Source organism: Daldinia caldariorum (assembly GCF_022478825.1).
Source record: "Daldinia caldariorum strain CBS 122874 unplaced genomic scaffold F4812scaffold_12, whole genome shotgun sequence".
NCBI lineage: Eukaryota > Fungi > Ascomycota > Sordariomycetes > Xylariales > Hypoxylaceae > Daldinia > Daldinia caldariorum.
The window spans coordinates 960,635-979,411 of NW_025953048.1; the positions used below are offsets into that span (position 1 = coordinate 960,635).

The window sequence follows — 18,777 nt, forward strand, 5'->3', positions numbered from 1 at the left end:
GGACGTTTAAATTGTCTGCAAGTAACGACACTAGTGTTTCTGATTGGTGAAGCTTCCCCAAGCCACCTGGTGATTGGTTCGAGATCTTAGCTTGAACGCAGGGGTATTCAACACATGCATGTACGTACCGAGGTACCTCTTACGAATTATTCTTTCTGGATAAATGCCCAACCACTTCGGGAATGTAGCTACATAGTATCGTCCGAAAGAGAAAGAGAAATCTCTAAAAAGTTCCCTCACATTTGGGGTCCCACGTGTATACTATATAGGAGGTAAATACACTACCTAATGTAAACGTAAATGAGTTAATGCATCTGCCTTGTCAGTTGTTTTGTCAGTACCCAGATTGCCAAGCTACCAGGCTACTGCTAGGATGATGTTCGTATGTGAATCGTTGATAGGTAGGGGTTTAGAATGAGGTTTTTAAGATTCGGCGGCTATTACTGGGGGTTCCATGCTTGTCCGTGGGGCCGAAGTCTCGTTAACGATGCGATGCACTGACTGTCTGGTGCCATATGAACCTTTTTTCAGTCAAGCCCGACCCCCCCTTCTCCATAATTCTGCATAGACGATATGAGCTAATGCCAGGTACGACCCGGACCTTGAGAGTTGGGAGAGTTGGGAGAGTTGGAAGGTAACCTCGACCGCTCGACCGCTCGATTGCCCTAGATGGCCGAGATGGCCTAGATGGCCCCCAGACGGACAGAACGTTCTGCTCTCTCTTTCTGTCTTGTCTCTGGTTAGAGTTGCTCTTTCTTTTTTGAAGTTTCTATTTTTCTTGTTTGTGCAACTTGAGATTGCTTGTTCAATCGCATTTTCTCGTCCGCCTTGAGTGGTCGACTGAAAACTCGCCTTACTTCATTCAACCTTTTATTAATACAGCCACCTTCAAAACGAAATATCACAACTCACGACCAAGTGTCGTCTAGTCTCACAGCACCGTACTTTGCAACTGTCTGTCCGACGTCCCTTCTTTACTTACCACTTCTATTTCTCTACTCTCGTTTTTTCTCTTCTTCTTCCCCCTCATCTTCTTCTTATTATCAAACTCCTTGCAGGACTTGGTTTACCTGCGCCTCTTTCGTTTTCTATAATTGTCGGCCTCACTGTCGCCTTACAACCTAACATTCGGTAGATTCTCGATCGCCATTTTCAAGATACCCTACTGGTCGTAATACTTTGAGCTCTCGGTTGACTTCTTGTCACTCTCAACCCTGTGTTATCCTTGGGCCTGAAACGCGAACGGTATCCAAGACTTCAAGGTCACATCATCTGGATCTCTTTGCCACCCCACTCTCACCTAATCAGGAGCAACGTTGTGCAACGGCTACGGTAGCTTCTTCGACGTATCCACCAACATATCGGCAAATATCTCGCGTCCGGTCGTGTCCGAGACTTGGCTCTGTTGGAAGGCGTCGGAAACCGTCACGAACTTAACCTTCGTTTGAGAATCATCAATCTTGGGGTGTCGCTTTCCGGTCTGGTACTAGTCGCTCATTATCGAACGAACCCTGGCTGAATAGGATTTGGTACGAGAAGAAAAAAAGGCTAATACGTCGAAACGTCAAGCGTACGTGATCTCCCACTTTCCTGCTGTATCTTTAGCTACCCTCTCAGGATGTCCCTCGCCGGGTAATATTGCTTGCGACTACTAGAATTGGTCGTGCCGAGTCCGGGTTTTGAATGGCATCTGGCCGGATCTTACGACCCCCATGGCTCCGAATTGGAGTTAAACCTCAAGTTCAACCGCCTTTCCTATCTTGACTGTTTTGAGAACTCTCATATATTTTCCTACAATTATGTTCATTTTCACCTTTAGTGTTGAGGCTAATAAAAGTTTAGCTATGCTAACTATTCTCTCGATTTAAAGTGACTGGGTTACTTTTTTAAACTGCAAATTGCCGTCTGCCTAGCATTGTAGCGGCTTCTATTCTTACTATTATCTTGGTCAGGACTGGGATCGGGTTCGTACGTAGTCGCTTACCGACCGTTCTGGATAAAAAACGAAGGCGACGATTTGGTTCCACGACCGTCAAACGAGTCGGGCGAATTCTTTTGGCCATACGTTTGGTCTATTTACGTCGAAGTCATTTATCGCGTTACAAAGGCGAAAACGAAGTTGGTAATTCCCGATCTCGTTTCCGTCTGATTCCTTTGATCCACCTGCTGGCGGGTCTACGGCTACTGGCATTATATCGATTTAAGCTTGTAGGATAGGAGCCGGGACTTGTGTATGCGGTCCATACAACTAAAGAAATACGTGAAGGGCTGGGAAGAAGTGGAGAAGTGGAATGAAGAGGTTCGATCTGGGTTCTGTGCTACCCAGAGAGTTCGTTTAAATGAGTCAACCTCAATATGGGCGCAATGACGGCCGATCACCGGCTATGGCAGGATCTGTTAGAAGAGCGAGGGAGATGGCCGAAGCAAGCATGGCAAGGGGAAATCCAGACGTTCCGTCTACAAGACGGGCTCAGGTGCCTCCAGGACTACAACTCAGGGATGAGCAAGGGCAGATAGGAATGGCGATATCGAGACCGACACCGCTGCCTCAGTGGCCGCTTCCCGGACCCGTTTCGCTACCGTCACCTAGTGATTCAGAGCCATATCGACCGCCACCTGGGAGATCGCAGCCGCCCCAACGTCCTCCACGCCCGAGCAAAGTACCATCAATTTTAGATGGTTCTCGTATTCAGGAGCACACGCCTATTTTCCAATACACGCCCCGGAACGCTAGAGCGTCGGAGATGTCTGCACCCGAGACAATACAAAGCGAATCATCGAGACTGTCGACCGTCTCCTCAGTCGGAACGATTCCCGATTTCCCATTGCCAGTAGCGGCAGTCTCGCTACCCCCCTCTAGGCGAAGTGCGAATTTAGGTCCGCCGCCATCTTCAAGGAGAGGAGCCTCGTCATTTTACTCTACTATATCGTATGTATCGCCGATACCAGAAGAAAGCCCCAGAACACGATCGCGTACTTCCTATGCGTCTAGCGCGGCTATACCGCAAAGCTTCGAAAGCCTGTCGCCAGGATATAGCCCCACATATAGTCCAGTCGCGCCCTCTATTAACGATACGATAGCGGAAGAATCTTTCATTAGTGACGACGCGGACGAGAGTAGTCTGGTACGGAGTGCAAGCATCGGAAAGAGAGGAAAGCCATCTTTGGTAACCACGGGAAGCTTTGAAAAGAGGGAATCGATGCCAAGACCCGGACCAACGCCGCTCCAGGGCGGGCCGTTTCGAGACGGCACTGGGTATATTGAGGGCTCGTCGAGTTCGTCTGCAAATATCTCTGGGGAGAGTGTCGGTGCTGCTGTGACTGCGAATAATATGTTGAATGCCTTTGAAGGTGCTAGCGCCACAGACCCTTCGTCAGTACGGAATGCTGTTCCATCGCCGAGACCATATAATAGACTCTCCGCAATTCGACGACCGCCACGTCTTGACATAGATGCAGTAAGGGCAGCCGAGGCTAGAGGGAGCTTGACAAGCTTACCGGATCTAATTCGACGGGCGACGAGGTTAGCATCGCTAATGGATAGAGGCCGTAGACCAGCGAGCCGTTTTGACGATCTCGACTTTCCCGAGGATATCTATGGCAGTGATCCTGAGAAGGACCTTTATAGTTCGTTCTACCTACGGCTTCTAACTATTCTGTATAATACTAATTGGTTTGGCAGACAATAAGCACCAGTCCGGACTGTCTGATATGTTGGCTGCATTTCCGCCCCCAGCAAGTCGAAGTGGAGTGCGGAAGAGTAGACTCTCTACTGCTTGGCCATTAGGCCGAACGTCATTCCGCGGTCCACCACCGCCAGCACTAGAACAAGGTACCGATTCTGAACTCGAACCGCAGAAGAAGGGGCGCCGTTTTTATTGCGGGTTACCTATATGGACTTGCTTCGCATTGGTAATTATTTTATTATGCATTATAGCCGCTGCAGTTATCGTTCCTGTCAAATTTCTGGTTCTTGATAAGGCGGCCGAAAAGACTACGGCGCAACCAGCTATTTCAGATTGCGAGGCGCAGCTAAATTGTGCTAATGGGGGCACAAATGTTATTGTACAGGGTGTCTGCTCGTGCATCTGTTCCAATGGTTTCACCGGGGTGGACTGCACAGTTCCCACTTCCCAGGGTTGTACAACAACGTCGATTAGTATGGGAGGCTCTGATATCAATAATGTGACTATCGGCCAGGCAATTCCTCGCCTGATCAGAGATGCGGAGAGCAATTTTTCTGTTCCTCTTGTTGCAACATTGATACAGTCCAAGTTCAACAAGGAAAGCCTTTCCTGCAACACGGAAAATTCACTGGTAACCTTCAACGGGCAATCTTTTCGAACACAAGGGGCGAAGGCCGAAGTCGCCGACTTTAGTTCTAGTCCCGATCTTGCGCAAGCTGCTGTAGCTGCCGACGGTGTCATTACTCTTAGCGTTTTGCCGGACGTTGATATTACGTTGACAGTTGAAAATCCGGCAGGGACTGGTGCTTTTTCGGGAAGTTTTTCGGTGACTACTTTGACTGGTCCGAATACGATTTCCGGATCTACTCTATTCGCTACCACTATAACACCCAGCAGCACCAAGCGATCCTCACCTACCCCGTACCCTACGATCGCCACAACAACGATTACCACACCAACTACTTCTCCTGCAACCGCGATTTCAAGCAGTACGAAGTCGGCCCCCATGCCAAGTTCAACTTTTGTTGTTACGGAAGAGGTCATCGACTTTGCGCGCGTAGCTGTGCTATACATTTTCCAAGAAAAAACATTACCTGATGCAATTACTGCTCAGTCCTCAGTTCAAAGCTTTTTCACTGACGTAGACGCCAGTCGAAACACACCTTCATCTGTGATGGTGGAGCAAGGACTGAATGTTACCGTTGGCGGAGGGAGCACGATTGATTTCGTGAATCTATCTGTCGATATTGGCAAAGGACGAGTTGGGGGTCGTAAGACCTGAAATGTTTTCGCCGACGAAAGCTACGCGTATACGTCTTGAACGATGTTCTAGCCAGTCGAGTAATAATACCAAGCTGCCCGTTGTACGAATAGCAGTTGTGGTGCTGACTTATAATAATAATGCGCCATGGGCCCACAGAGGTCATGGTCACCAAACGTATGACTCTTCTATTTTCTCAGTTGAAGACGACCCCCCAATGGGGTCGTTTTTCGTGTACAAAATATTCGTATCGATTTTCCTGCATGAGCAGCACGGATAACCCAATTGCATGTGTAAAGGTGATGGTTTAGCGCCGGCGTACATAGGGGGAGAACTCGTAGATAGCTCGAGCAATCTTTCGAGGAAATATTTAATAGAATCGAAGTTTTAACTGCATATCTTTGAAAGAGGCTAGCTGACATGTCATTCGATGATTCAATCATTGCGCTATCGTATCTTACCTAGGTACCTAGGCCTTGTTAAAAGTTGGGGGAAGGAGGTTGACAACGTCACGAACAGGTAGCTTAGGTATGTTAGTACAATACAGTGAAAAGGATGTACGCATCGCATGAAATATACTGTGCGAACGTTTGAGTTATGCCGTCAGCTATGCCGCGCAAGTGCTGTGTGGACCGGGGGAACTCCACCAGTCCACGAGGCCACCAGATACGAGAATTTGAGGATTGGGAGAGAATTACAAAGCGCGCGATCTGTTGGATCTGTTGAATTCGTATGGCATTAAGTCGTTCCGAACCTTCGGGAACTTTTTTTTTTATGCGATCGTAAACCCGGCGAGCGAAAATGGTTATACCAGGAGGTAGGTAGGTACCTACCTCTTAAGGTGCCTATATACTCTTTTATTTACCCTTTGGGAAAAGAAGACAAATCTTAAATGGATTAGCTCTGTCACTACAGCCCTAACCCTCTTTGCTAATGAACTGGCCTACTCGCGCTACCCGTCCTCTTGCCGCCATTCGCGCAAGTTGGTGGTGGACGGGTTAGGAGTAGTACACGGATTATACTACGATGGTATAAGCTTACGAGGTTAGGCTAGGCTAGGTTAGGTACCTGCCTAAGGCTGCGGCATCTAGGCCGAAAACGCGTTTGGCTATAACAAGCATATAGGTAGAACAAAACACGTCCGCAAACAGCGTAGCGTCAAGGTAGGTAGGAGGTAGTTACCTGGTTCTGGACCTCAATATTTAGGTAAGCACCTATGTAGGTGGTAGGTAGGTTAGTCAAACCACGGCATCGCATGGTTTTAGTGCGCGGTGCCGGATTGCAACGTTGAATATATCTAGGTACATATACTCAATGACATACGCGCTTACCGTATAATCGGCATCTTGGCCTTTTCTACGGCTCGAGTGCAGGATTTAGGGCTCGTTAGGGCTCGTTAGGGCAGAGAGAGAGAGAAAGAAAGAGAGGACCGGTGATAGTTAACTTAGTATATGCAGCAGATGCAGGTACGGTCCCGTATATGCCGTGACCGCGACGACGATTCGCGGAGGTTGGGGCTTGGGGCTTTAGGGAAGCCGCTATTGATCTAGCGTAGAGCTGATAAGGTGGTGGGTTTGTTGTTGTTGTTATCGTCGCCGTTGTAGAGGTGGATGAAGTGAAGTGGGCCGGTTCGTATGTAAGGTACAATCGCAACTGGACGCCGATATATCTGTCTTATGATGTATGAATTACACACTATTGTATGCATATATAGGTATGTTCCTGTATGTACGCGCGTGGTAACGGGTCCTTATACAGTACGTAATGCAATACCTACCTGTTATTATGGGTAATATGGGTTTATTTGTAGGCTGTGCAGGTCCCCCCGTGTGGGAAACGCAGCTAGGGCTTACTTACGAGGCTTTCGGAGACCCAATCGGATGGCGTCTTGGTCGGTGTGATAGTGGAAGGGGAGAGGAAAATGGAGAAAGAAACGCAGAGGCCTGAAGAAGGGCTGAAGAGATGCGGTGTGGTCCGGATGTCTGGGAGTTGGGATGGGGCTTTATGGGGCCTCTGTTTTTTTGTTTTTTTTTTTAAAAAAAGAGCTGTGATTGATTTATCTCGCCGGACTTTGGGTCTTCTTGGGCTGACGCAGGGGCAGGGCGCTGGTCCGCGTGGGCTGGGTCGTAGTGTATTTTGATAGCTTGCGCTGAGGATCTGCAAATGCCGAGCTGCGCGGGGGTTTTTCTTGCTGGTTGTGCTGCTAAAAAAAACCGCATATCTTTTTTTACTCTTTTTTTGCCCTTTTTTCCTTTTATCCTTAGGGTTTCTTTATGTACCTGATCTAACTGCCCTTACTGTACCGTGCGTAGTGCCAATGATGTTGATGATGTGAGCGGCACGACACCAAAGGATGGAGAATCCTGCCCAGAGAACACCACACAATTCCCTGTTGGCTAGGTATTTTCTCGTACCCCTGTGCCTTGCATGTCCGAAGATGCGGGTCGCTCGGGTATGACCCGTCAGCACTCAGAAATATGTATCGCTTTTATATCTGTACGTCTCCCAGGACTCTGGGGTTCTTCTGTTAGCTGAAGGGGGTTTCGCAAAAAGAAAGACAGAGTAAGACAAATCGAACAATATGAACAGTTGACTCTGCATGCGCCTAGACATCTCATCTCCCAGCCTACTACGCTCCTTTTTGATGTTTATGATTGTTATGATGATGATAGTTTGAATACAATCATATTATCTGTCCTTCCTTTTGAATAAGTCGCGCCTCGGATCCATCATTCGCTTTACCTGATCCCCCAAGCCGATTACCGAGAACATTCTCTATTACATTACCTGCCATATCTGTTAGTCCAGATCTTCATCACTCATTACCGATTCCATCCGGCAGTCATCTTGAATTACGCCATAGAATCGACAAAGGTCGGTGGGTTTCATATACTTGAAACCAGCGGATGCACGATCCTTAAGCGGTCTTGAAGAGCGACCGCAAAATAACTCACGACAAATAATGTCGAACAACGAAGCCACACAAACACAAGCTAAGCGGAGGAATTCCGAATTATCAACGCTGCCGAAACTGATTGTGCCCTCCACAACTGTGGAGGAAGTCGATGCTGGCTCATCGAATAGTAATTTGGTTGTCCAGCCTCACGCTCTAAGTGTCAATTTCCGACATAGCAGAGGCGAGCCTGTATCACCGTGTTCGGATGTTTCCCCTTCGTCACGGTGCAGCGTTGTCTCACTTTCACCGTCACTTTTTCCGCTCCCACCAAGCGGCGCCACGCCACCAACTACCGCTCACTCATCAATACTGGGCTTTCCACCACCACGATGCGCAACGCACTCGCGCTCGCAGTCTTCCATAAGTTCGTGGTTTTCTCCCCCGTCACCACCTCCCTCTTCACCATTGCCGCCTACTCCCACAGAAAAGAGGCTAGCTAGCCTCGTCGGTCTTACGAATGGCCTTGAAAGTGTTCAGGTGCCGGCATGCGCAAAGGTTAAAAGTCCCCTTTCGGAGGCGCCTGAAATAGGTCCGGAAAATCCAGAAGATGACTCCATGCCGCGGCCTCGACGGCTTATGAGTTTCACCATCGACTCCCGAGGGGTTCGGGAGTCGGTAATAGATCCAGACGCACCCCTTGCATCGCCACCACTAACACCATCACTGCCACTGCCGCCTCCATACTCACCTGGCCTGTGTACCCCGGAGCGCTTCAGTAACGCTAGCATGCCGAGCAGCCGAGTGGACTCGACTACGCTGTTAGCGTACAATTTAAAGGATTACGAGCTCGGCCGGAGTCCTAGGAGCCCTGGCTTTCCGCACAAGAGAAAGCAGCTTGAGGATATAGAGGCCGGGCGGACAGGATGGTGGGCACAACCCTGGATGAGCGAACCCCAGAGAAGGAGAAAGAAAATCAGGACGGCACTTATAAGTGCGGCTTCGGTAGCTTTGCTGTTGGCCGTCGCCGGGATGATCATCGGGATATATCTTGCAGTATCTGGTAGCGCATCATTATAGAAACAAAAGGCTTTGTCCCCCCATCTCTTTGGATGAGAATATGAGCTTATTAACGACACGATTATGATATATATATAAGAGGGATAAAAGGGAACAGGGAAAGGGAAAGGGATATGCATAGAAAAGAAGTGTTAAAAGGTAGGATAGACAAGGTATCAAAGTATTGCTTATTATTACTTATGAGGTATGTAAGCAATACCTTGCATGTATGTATTATGAGTGTATATATGAAAAGCCATCAAGTGCTGCGCATGTATGGTATGCACACAAGCCTTCGTCTCACAAAGATGCGGCCGTAAGTTTATGCCTCTAGTTCTACCTTCTGACCTATATGCAAGAATAAGCTACTGTATATGCAAGAATAAGAATGCATTGGAGATGAGCTATAGTGTAACTCTGTGGTCTTGTGTAAGTGGATATTTCGTAGTGCAAGTATAATAGGTATAGCATAACTAGTGTAATAATAACTGCCTCATATTTGCGCAACGGGTAAGAAAGAGTACTGCTTGCGAGAAAAGGCAGACTAGCACGTGAGAATTTAGTGGATTGATCGGCATTATGCATAAATCAGCTATGGTAGCATACCGCTAATAAATGTGTTCGCTGATGTTGACCCGGATTTTTAGTTGCTTACCACACTCTGCATGCTGTCACGGCGTTTGTCTCCCACACCGACGATAATTCGAATGCTTACGAAACCCGTACTCCGTAGCCGTTCCCGTTCCCGTTCCCATTCGCCATCATTATCATCATAATTTTTCCGCTTCTGAATTATCGTGATATATCAACCTATACACGAATCATATCCTCTTCATGTCAGGTCTTGGAAATAATTTTATATTTTATACATGTATTTAGGAACACCGATATAATTTGTACCCATTTACCAATATTTACGGTATCCAGCCCTACCTCCTAAGATAATATTTTATACATCACCTACCTACTTTCTTACCTACCTACCTAGGTATATACTTTAGGTATTTCTCTTAACACTCTTTCAGTGGCTCAGCTGTCCTTATCCGCGGTCATGGAGCAAGCCAACGTGACGCAAGGGCGGGCTCAACAACCCAAGCCTAATAAAATAAACTACGCTTGTGAGGCGTGTCGAATATCTAAAGTAAAATGTCAACCTGGAATACAGCCAGGAATCTGTAAGCGGTATGGCGCCATCGTAGCCAATATCCTATCATTAAACTCTACTCTACCTACCTAACTCGATCTCCCCCCCGTACCATGTCGTCCAATGAGCTAAACCATGCATGTCGTCTCGTACGATACAGTTGCTCCGAGTTCAAACGGGAATGCGTATTTCGAACGGGTCCGCGGACTCGGCGACCTAAGATTGCTCGGCCGTAAGTACTACGCTTTCACTTCCTTCCATTTAGACCCTCTAGTCCGGTTATTTCCCTTTCTATACCCTGCTGCAGGATCTAGTTGAGCTTAGAGTACTCTATCAGAGATGCCGAGGCTCACCCGCCTCCTCCCGGTCCCAGTCAGACCTTTAGCATCGACTTTACTATGCCTGCTGATGATGATCTTCATGTCGACTTCGACACTCTGAGAGACAATCATGAGCGCTTCATCGATGGTCTCCTGCCGTCCAGTGACGACGAATTAAATGATGACCCGGCGCAACTATCGCAGACGAGAGGGTCGTTTAACTTCAATGATCTCTCTATCCCGACCCCTTCTGGGACAGAAGCTCGAAGTACCACACGGCCGGTAAGTAGCCTAGGTATTAAACCCCGATTCAATCTAGAGTCGGCGGAAAAACTACTCGGGCTGTTCCGAGCTATGTTGCCGTCTTCCCCATGTATCGCGCTACCCGAAGATGCGGACGTGAGGAAGCTGGCTCGCGATATGCCCTTTGTGCTCTTGTCTTTGCTCGCCGTGACGAGCTGCTCTTCGAGCCTGCAGGGTCATAGTCTCTACGACGAGGAATATCGTAAGATCTTAGCACTAAAATTCGTAGCTGGAGGTGAAAGGTCCGTTGAGTTGTTGCAAGGATTAATGATTTACTGTTCTTGGTAAGTTGAGTTTACTATCTAGTTTCTACACCTATACCTGGGTAGGTACCTACTTACGGTAGTAAATACGATATGCTACTACTTTACGTCCGTATGAGATATAGGAAGGTTAGAATACTTTCCGCCATCTAACTTGTCTTCTACCTAGGTATCCCTTTCATCTACGTCCGAAGAATAGGCAGTCACACCAATATCTACGGATGGCTGTAGACATAGTACGGGAGTTAAAATTAGACGAAGAAACACGAATGGATCTCGCGACCATGCCACCCGAAATAAAGGCAGCTAAGTTGCAAGGCTTTCGGGCGTATCTTTCTTGTTTCTACCATAGCTCAATGTCAGTTAAAATTAAGTATTTCTACTGTATAGCTACCTTTAAGTCTAACGTCACGATAGATACGCCTGGTCATGGACTAAGTCGTATACAATGAGATACACTCCATGGATGGCCAAGTGTTGCAATATGCTAGAGCAATACAGCGACCTCGAACAGGATCACATACTCGTCTGGCTTGTCCGTCTACAGCACGTGCTAAATGAGTTCGAAGAGCTGCGTAGGATTCATAAAAATCACCATGCCAGCAACCAGAGCAATCACCATAAACAGCTTATTCAGGCTGGCCTTGAGGCGCAACTGCGGGACTTCCAGGCTAGAATTCCCAGCCACCTCTCAACTAAGCGTAGGATAATCCTCCTTTTCATTTTCTTGTTTCTAGAGCTGACAGTCGACGTACCATAGCGAGTGTCGTGATGGCCTCTCTCAATGCCGACGCATTCATCGTAGCTGCGCCTCTCATGCAGACGATGCGCCCACGTCCGGAAGATGCGACGGCGCTTATGATCGACCCCTCCAAACTTCAATCCGCCGCGTATACGGCACGGACGTTCTTAGACTACGTCTCTAACCTCTCCCCAACGCAGATGAGCTACCTCTGTGGAGCTGACTTCGCACGCTTCATTATGGTAATCATTCTCAGCTATCGTCTTGCATTCCCCATGTCGTTCTGCCCTGGCTATGATTACTCTCAGGGTCGTAAAATCCTGGACTTCGGCAATTATATTACCAAGCTGTCAAGCAGTGACGACGACGACGACGACGGTAGTGACAGTACTAGCGGCGGTGCTGTCGCGAATGACGGTGCGAGAAAAGCTACAAAGAAAGCAGACGTCGTTAGTGCTCTCAAAGTCGTCCTAGGATCTGTAAAAGCTAGTTTCGAGAAAAAGTCGGCCGTGTTAGAAGCTGCCGCTGAGGAACATAACAGGAGAGCGCGGCTATGCCCAATGTTCGACGGAAGTCTTGAGCAGTATCTTCCGCAGTGGGAAGGAAGAGGGCAGCAAGGAAGCAGTAACAGCAATGGCAACATCACTTCGGGCTCGTCATACGCACCATCCTCGCACAGCGGGAGTGGGACATGCGCGCCTCATCACGTAGCGCCGTCGACGACGGGCGAAGGAGTGGATTTCCCAGAATCAGCAAAGCCAATGTTGTTCCACGACCTTTGGGCGACTATGACGATGGGGTGGGCTACGGATCTGGATGCAGGTTTGCAGCAGGGAGTGGAGATACCGAGAATGGACGACGTCGAAGAATATGTCGATCTTATGGGCATGAGGGGGCAGTATCACGGTCTATGATCGTGATGAAGAAACAATCCTTGGATTTGCGGTCCCTGGCGTCTTAAGTCTAACTCATGGAGGATAGTGTGTTAAATATAGATAAAGAGGGGTGTTAGCGGTATGGTAACTCATGTGGGCATGTATATGCGTGGTTTAACATCTAAACACATGCACGGCTGCAATGTGATATCTTCGCGGATGACCTCTGTTATAAACATGATTTGGAGGTGGCGTTTTGCTCCAAGGTCCTTCCTATATAAGAGGTACCTAAGGTAGACGGAGTGACTATAAGCGCTGAGAATAAGCGCCTGAGGCATGTATGGAGGCTATTGCAAGGGATAGGCACCTACCAGGTACCTAACCTATCATGTAGATCAGGGGCTGTAAGTTTGCTTAACTATTTAGCTACTGAGCCCTTGTCTTTGGTTTGCATCTAGAACGAGACAGCGGATCTTCAGACGAGCGTGTCATCTAGGAAAAGATCGAAGATCTAGGTAGTCTGCTTCACTTGAGACGTAGATAGCGTTGATTCGCTATTAATTTCCCGACAGGAACAGCAGGGTAAGAGATCGGTTCCAACTGTCCTGAGGGTACGTAGCGGGTTCCCATATCTAGGTAGTATGCAGTTGAATTATCCGCTTCCCCACGATGGAAGTTGGCAAACAATTCACGATCCCTGGTAGGAGGTACTGTATGTAAGTAGGTATCTTGTCTCACTTGCTGCAAACTAGCAACCCTCCTAGGCTGGTAGTTAGGTAAATATGTACCTAGCTCTATCTATAGGAGAGACAAAAACAAACAAACGTTTACTTTCGGCTATAGCGTAAAACATAATAAAGCAATTTTTGTATTACTAGGTAGGATTTCATAACAATTTTTCATAGCAAATAATGAGAAGATAATGACGTCTGCTCGCCAAATATTTGTTTCCATCGACTAATATCCCGTCTAGCGCTGACAGGTAGGTAGCTCGGAAACCTTTCCGAGCCAAGAATTACATAGGTTAGGTAGTTTGGTACCTCTTAGGTCGTCTACTAGGTATACCTAGACGTCTTCCATCAACCAAGGCAGGACCTTGCGGCCCCAGTACTGGACCATCTTGTAGTGGCCCAGGCCCTCGGGCATGGACTCGATGGCCTCGGCGAGGGCCCTGCCGTCGCCCTCGGCGCGCACCTGGCGCAGGGGCGTCATGTACGACCGGACCGTGAAGATGACGGCGCTGGTGCGCGCCAGCTTCGTCAGCGTCTGGTGCTCCACGCGCAGGTAGCACTCGTCCAGCGACGGGTCCCCCTTGTCCCCCGACACCACCTGCTCCGTCCCCGGGTAGTAGTTATTGCCGTCCGTGCGGAAGAGGTCCGCGCCGTCGACTTGGAGAGACCACTTTTGTTGGGCGTCACATACATGTACGGATTAGCTTACGCACGCAGGATGATCATGATACCCGAATCGAACCGGTGGGGGGGAGGGGGAAGGGGAGGGGATTGTTCTTTGGTAAGAGGGGAAGGGGAAGGGGAGGGGGAGGTAGGGAGGTAGGGCGTCCTTACGTTCATGCGCCCTATGAAATCCCCAGGCTTCATACGAGCGAAGTAACGGTCCACGCTCAGTCCCAGCTTCCTCTCATACCCAGGTACCGGCCTGTGTATCTCTCGTACCGACTCGCCGACTCGCGCAGGGCTGAGGAACCCCCCCGGAAAGCAGGCGATGTACCCCTGGAGGCGAAAATCCCCGTTCGGGTCCGGGCACATGAAGTAGAAGTCTTCCTAATTTTTTTTTCTAGTTAGTGTGTGTTGGAGTAAATAAAAGCACCTAAGGTAAGAAAAGTGTACTTACCTCCACGTTTTCTCCCATATACGCCAGCATCTGAGCATGCGTCAGGCCCTTTGTGGTAAGCGGGTACGTGGTACCCGTCGCCAGGTTCTTGACTAGCATGCCCCCTTGCGTCTCGAACATGGTTGGGAACCTGGCGGGCAGGTACCTGATCATGATCTCCTCGTACAGCTCCTCGATGGCGGGGTTGACCGCCTCTCCCGTCCCGATCGTGAACTCTGGCTTGTTCCGGATCAGCGGCAGCCGCTCCTCGATGCGAGCGAGGTAGCCCCGGTCCATCCTGATCCAGTCCGAGCGAACACGTTTTTGGATTCCTGCACCACGATGAGCTTTAGGTAAAAATTACCTAACTAGGTACCTATCTAAGGTACCTAGTGAGTGGAGTGAATATCAAGAAAGTTGCTTCAACTTGCCCATAGTGACGTGGCCTTGTGTCTTGTACGGCTGATACTTGATCGGGTCTGCTTTGCGGAAGTCGAAGTCCCACAGGGGCTCGATTTCATCGTCTTTGGGAGCCTTCTCGTTCGGTTGATTGGCAGTGGTCTTAGGTCCCCGGCTGAAAGACTTCATGAACCGAGTTAGTGCTAAGAGCACCGTGGCTAGCAAGAGGAACCATAATGCCTCCTGACTAGAAAGGCTATGCTGTGCAATCTCAAGCATGGTTGGATAGTGGTATTGTATGTGTAAGTGGTCTATACAGGTAATTTCTGAGACTTTAAGGAGATATGGAGAGGTCTTATATATCCATGAGAGACGTCCATTGCATCATTTGACGTTATATCAAACTGCAAGACTTAACCTCTCTTAACTAGGGAGTCTCCCGTACAGCAAATACGAGTCCCCTGTCTATTACCCACTCAAGAATGCACACCAACAACCAGGTATAACATAGGTAAACCTCATCTATGATATCTCTGGGACGCAGCGGGGTATTCTGGAGAATAATCTTTCAAGGTGTTGTCTCATCGGTCTATTGACAGCATCATTGAGATACAGTCTTGCGGACGTATGGAAATATATCTATCCAAGAGAACATGAATGAGTTGAGTAAACGTCTAATAGGTGTAGATATGTGTATATTGGCTCTCTTGAGCCTTGGCTTGTGTCTAACTATAAACTGCTTGTTAGATGAAATTAGATTAACATCTAAAGCTAGTGACTCTCGATTTGCCTTGACTAACTTAGATTAGTGTTGAGTGACCTAGAGAACTAACTATGGTTGTGAGATATGACAGCAGAACGTATAGCACAACAGGTATACAAACTACCTCATAATATCTCCCTGATATCTCCGCGGGTACATATCTGTCCTGATACCCTTCGAGAATCCATCTTAGAGCACAAATATATCGTGGTACATGTTGTCTCTGACGTTGCCGAAAGCCTTGTCTTAAGCGCACTTGTGAGAACACTCAACTGCCTTGCATCAACGCCATAGCCCCACGTTTTTACGGCTTGAGACTTTTATAGCCCATTAACAGGCGGTGTTATACCTGGCTAGTAAGTATATATACCGAATATAAGGTAGTTTAGCTTTTTTTTCTTTTTTTCTTTTCTATCTTTTGGCTATCGTGCGTCATCCCTTGATAACTTGGCACTCTAAGGGTACCTAAGAAACCCGCTCGGCATGCATGCATGTAGTTATGGAGAAAGCCTATACTTGTATGGGTTAGCTAAGTTGACGAACCCTAGGTAATACAAACGTTGAAGGTAACGTCTAGGGTCTTTTCCACTGCACATCACGTCAACTGACTTCGGTCTTCTCGGCATTGAATCCTGGCTTCAGATGCGGAGAAAATGCATCTAGACCGCTAAGAGGGTCTCACATATTAACCTTGTAGGGGTGGATGGTATATCGGATCCGATTGGTAAAACAATCCAGGAATTCGGTACTCGCCCTGGTGTCGTTGATTCTCTATACCCGTCTCTACAAGGATGCGAGTTTTCGTATAAATCTAAGTATTCGGCCAACTAACTAGATGTTAAAGAGTAAGCAACATACGATCCCTACTGGAAACAGGTTCGCCTTTACTAATACGTTCAAAAGGATTATATAAGACGTAATTAAACGCGTGTAAACTATTGTTAACGAATTAGACGCACCGAATTTAGTAGCAGAGATCTATGTAGCTATTATGTGGAGTTAACCCATTAAGAGACCTTATAGGCCTGTAGCTGTAGGAGGTTTTCAAACATTGAGGCTATGAGAAGGCGTGACTGAACGGGATTGAAGAAGCCGGCATAATGTGGCTGTTGTGATCGACTAGATAAACTCGATCTTGCCAATACTGTTCAAAGATCCTTTATGTAAGGAGGCATCAACGTTTAGGCTCAATGATGTACCATGTTAGCTTTTACTTCTTCTCGACGCCAGCCTATCCAATAATACTACGGGAAATAGTCATGATCTTAGGTATGACGAGGCTAACTGGATAATTGGAATGGCATATTCCGCTTTGCCAGTACGTACGTACGTATCTCATAGTCTAGGTAGGTAATACATACTTACTTCACTGAAAGGCGATACGTATAACTTCTGAGAACTATGTAGGTAGAGATGCTCCAGAGATGCTCCACGTGGTGCAAGGAGATGGCTACCAGTCCAACATCCTCCCACCAGGATTTACCCATCCCTGCCTGTAGAACTCCTTCCAAAAAGGATATGAACATAAGAAGATTCGTGGACAGGCGAAACTTTCGTGTGAATGTGCTAAAGGCCTTATTAAACATGATGTTTTTGATCAAAGTCCGACTTCTACATGTCGAAGGACACTAAATTACGCCATGAGTCAAATACGCTTTGCCCTTATATTGAGATATTGGGCCTAATAATACACATCTTGTTGTCTTTCTATCGCTTGGATACCTCCTTATCTATACTTACTTAGGTAGTTGCATACTAGAACCCTTTATGCTAAACGTTTAGCTAACCAACATCGTCTATTCACTCGAGATTGCAATGAAAGAGGGCATCAGTGTAAGTCGTGATTCTTTTCTCAGGCTTTCTATTCCACATCTCTGCTAAGCTATCCTTTAGGTGCTACCTAATATACTTAGACAGTCTAAGGCAGCCTGTCAGAGGAAGGGCTGTTACTTTCTAACTGATATTTAACGTGAAAATAAATATAATTTACCTTGTTGGCTACCAGCTTAGTCGCTCGAAACGGTAGACAGACATTTAGGGCCATATAGACTCTCTAGAACTAGTCTTTGAACGTCCCCACAGACTAGCCGAACCCACCTACGTACCTAATATTGATAAACCATTAACTATCAAAATATTTTAAAGGTAACAGAAAGTTCGATTGTAGAAAAGTCAAAGCGAAAAGAAAAAAAAATAAGTCAATAAAATAAGTATGAGTAAGAAGAAAAAAGAATAAAACGTAGAAATAAAAACGTAAAAAAAAAACGTAAAAAAAAACATACAACACCACGGATTCGCTGGTCGTCACCGACCCAACTACTAATGCGGCGGTATGCAGCTTATCTATGGGAGAGCGGACGGGATCCCGAGTTTTCTGCATCCTATGGTCGTATGTGATAGATTTGTTTGTTTAATTTGTTTATATCCTGCATGTTGACATAGGTGCTTACGCCGTCGTCATATTCTATGGCGGCAATTCATCATGTGGGGAATTGCTCGATCCCCGAGAGTTATGTCACTGCAATCCTCCCTGAATTGCATTATTCCGCGGCTACTAGGTTATGTACTTAGGTACTTTTTTTAATTAGTTGGCGGTGAAGTAAAAGATGAAATGTTATAATAGGGGTTGAACCGAGGTCCTGGCTCACGTTGCCACGTTCCATAACGTCGGCGTGACTACCATAGCGTTTCGAAGCACTTGCAAATATAATAACATCAACCCTTACACTATTTAGGTACCAAGGTAGAACAATGTCAACTCGATGGCTTGACGTTGGTATTTCTACCTAATGCCCTACTTTAGGAGGGGCGCTAAGCGCCCTGAACGAAGAGAAGGCAAGGCAAGCGTTGATAGATCACTTCTACCACATATATTAGGTAGCTTGTTTCCGGTATTCGTTCTACGCATGACATACATGGAATGACCTCTCTGATAATCGGCTTGTACTATCTGTCTCACTCGGGACCGCCTTATGTCTTGGTCAGTTTGAATGGTTCTGTTTTGATAGGATACTTCGTCTACTAAATTTAAAACCAGGTGTCCCGACAAGCTTGTGAGATGAGATTTTCTCGTAGATATTCGTAAGCTTCTAATGTTAAATCTTAAAGTAGTCATAGGCTTTTTTCAAAGTCTCTCCTGTATATTATAACATGCGGTAGTTACAGCGTCGGGTTAGATAGCCTAAGTGTATGTAGTAGGTAGCCATTTTTAGACAATCGAATAGAGTAGAGGCTGATTA

General features: G+C 47.2%; 4 protein-coding genes across 4 annotated transcripts; 3 read left to right on the top strand and 1 right to left on the bottom strand.

Annotated features, from left to right (window-relative positions):
* The first annotated feature begins 2,201 nt into the window (after positions 1–2,201).
* Positions 2,202–5,042, top strand: F4812DRAFT_82973 (uncharacterized protein). The gene is made up of 2 exons (XM_047939486.1): positions 2,202–3,627; positions 3,683–5,042. Exons 1-2 carry the CDS (start codon positions 2,340–2,342, stop codon positions 4,966–4,968), a joined length of 2,574 nt encoding a protein of 857 aa, XP_047788862.1. The 5' UTR covers positions 2,202–2,339; the 3' UTR covers positions 4,969–5,042.
* Positions 5,043–7,498: 2,456 nt separating this feature from the next.
* Positions 7,499–9,084, top strand: F4812DRAFT_82977 (uncharacterized protein). The gene has a single exon (XM_047939487.1). It carries the CDS (start codon positions 7,910–7,912, stop codon positions 8,918–8,920), a length of 1,011 nt encoding a protein of 336 aa, XP_047788863.1. The 5' UTR covers positions 7,499–7,909; the 3' UTR covers positions 8,921–9,084.
* A 1,730-nt stretch (positions 9,085–10,814) lies between these two features.
* On the top strand, positions 10,815–12,640 carry F4812DRAFT_83238 (uncharacterized protein). Its single transcript, XM_047939489.1, has 4 exons — positions 10,815–10,991; positions 11,099–11,287; positions 11,347–11,630; positions 11,690–12,640. The coding sequence occupies exons 2-4, from the start codon at positions 11,151–11,153 to the stop codon at positions 12,583–12,585; spliced, it is 1,317 nt and encodes a 438-aa protein (XP_047788864.1). The 5' UTR covers positions 10,815–10,991; positions 11,099–11,150; the 3' UTR covers positions 12,586–12,640.
* A 607-nt stretch (positions 12,641–13,247) lies between these two features.
* F4812DRAFT_83103 (uncharacterized protein) lies at positions 13,248–15,286 on the bottom strand. The gene is made up of 4 exons (XM_047939488.1): positions 14,808–15,286; positions 14,398–14,708; positions 14,112–14,327; positions 13,248–13,947 (listed from the first exon to the last, which is right to left on the bottom strand). The coding sequence occupies exons 1-4, from the start codon at positions 15,052–15,054 to the stop codon at positions 13,612–13,614; spliced, it is 1,110 nt and encodes a 369-aa protein (XP_047788865.1). The 5' UTR covers positions 15,055–15,286; the 3' UTR covers positions 13,248–13,611.
* Positions 15,287–18,777: the final 3,491 nt, after the last annotated feature.

Coding starts and splice junctions, on each gene's coding strand:
- F4812DRAFT_82973 (XM_047939486.1), top strand. CDS start 2,340: ATGAGTCAACCTCAATATGGGCGCAATGACGGCCGATCACCGGCTATG. Junction 3,628..3,682: donor TCCTGAGAAGGACCTTTATA/GTTCGTTCTACC, acceptor TTGGTTTGGCAG/ACAATAAGCACCAGTCCGGA.
- F4812DRAFT_82977 (XM_047939487.1), top strand. CDS start 7,910: ATGTCGAACAACGAAGCCACACAAACACAAGCTAAGCGGAGGAATTCC.
- F4812DRAFT_83238 (XM_047939489.1), top strand. CDS start 11,151: ATGGCTGTAGACATAGTACGGGAGTTAAAATTAGACGAAGAAACACGA. Junction 11,288..11,346: donor TGTTTCTACCATAGCTCAAT/GTCAGTTAAAAT, acceptor ACGTCACGATAG/ATACGCCTGGTCATGGACTA. Junction 11,631..11,689: donor CAGCCACCTCTCAACTAAGC/GTAGGATAATCC, acceptor GACGTACCATAG/CGAGTGTCGTGATGGCCTCT.
- F4812DRAFT_83103 (XM_047939488.1), bottom strand. CDS start 15,054: ATGCTTGAGATTGCACAGCATAGCCTTTCTAGTCAGGAGGCATTATGG. Junction 14,328..14,397: donor ATATGGGAGAAAACGTGGAG/GTAAGTACACTT, acceptor AAAAAAAATTAG/GAAGACTTCTACTTCATGTG. Junction 13,948..14,111: donor ATTTCATAGGGCGCATGAAC/GTAAGGACGCCC, acceptor GCCCAACAAAAG/TGGTCTCTCCAAGTCGACGG.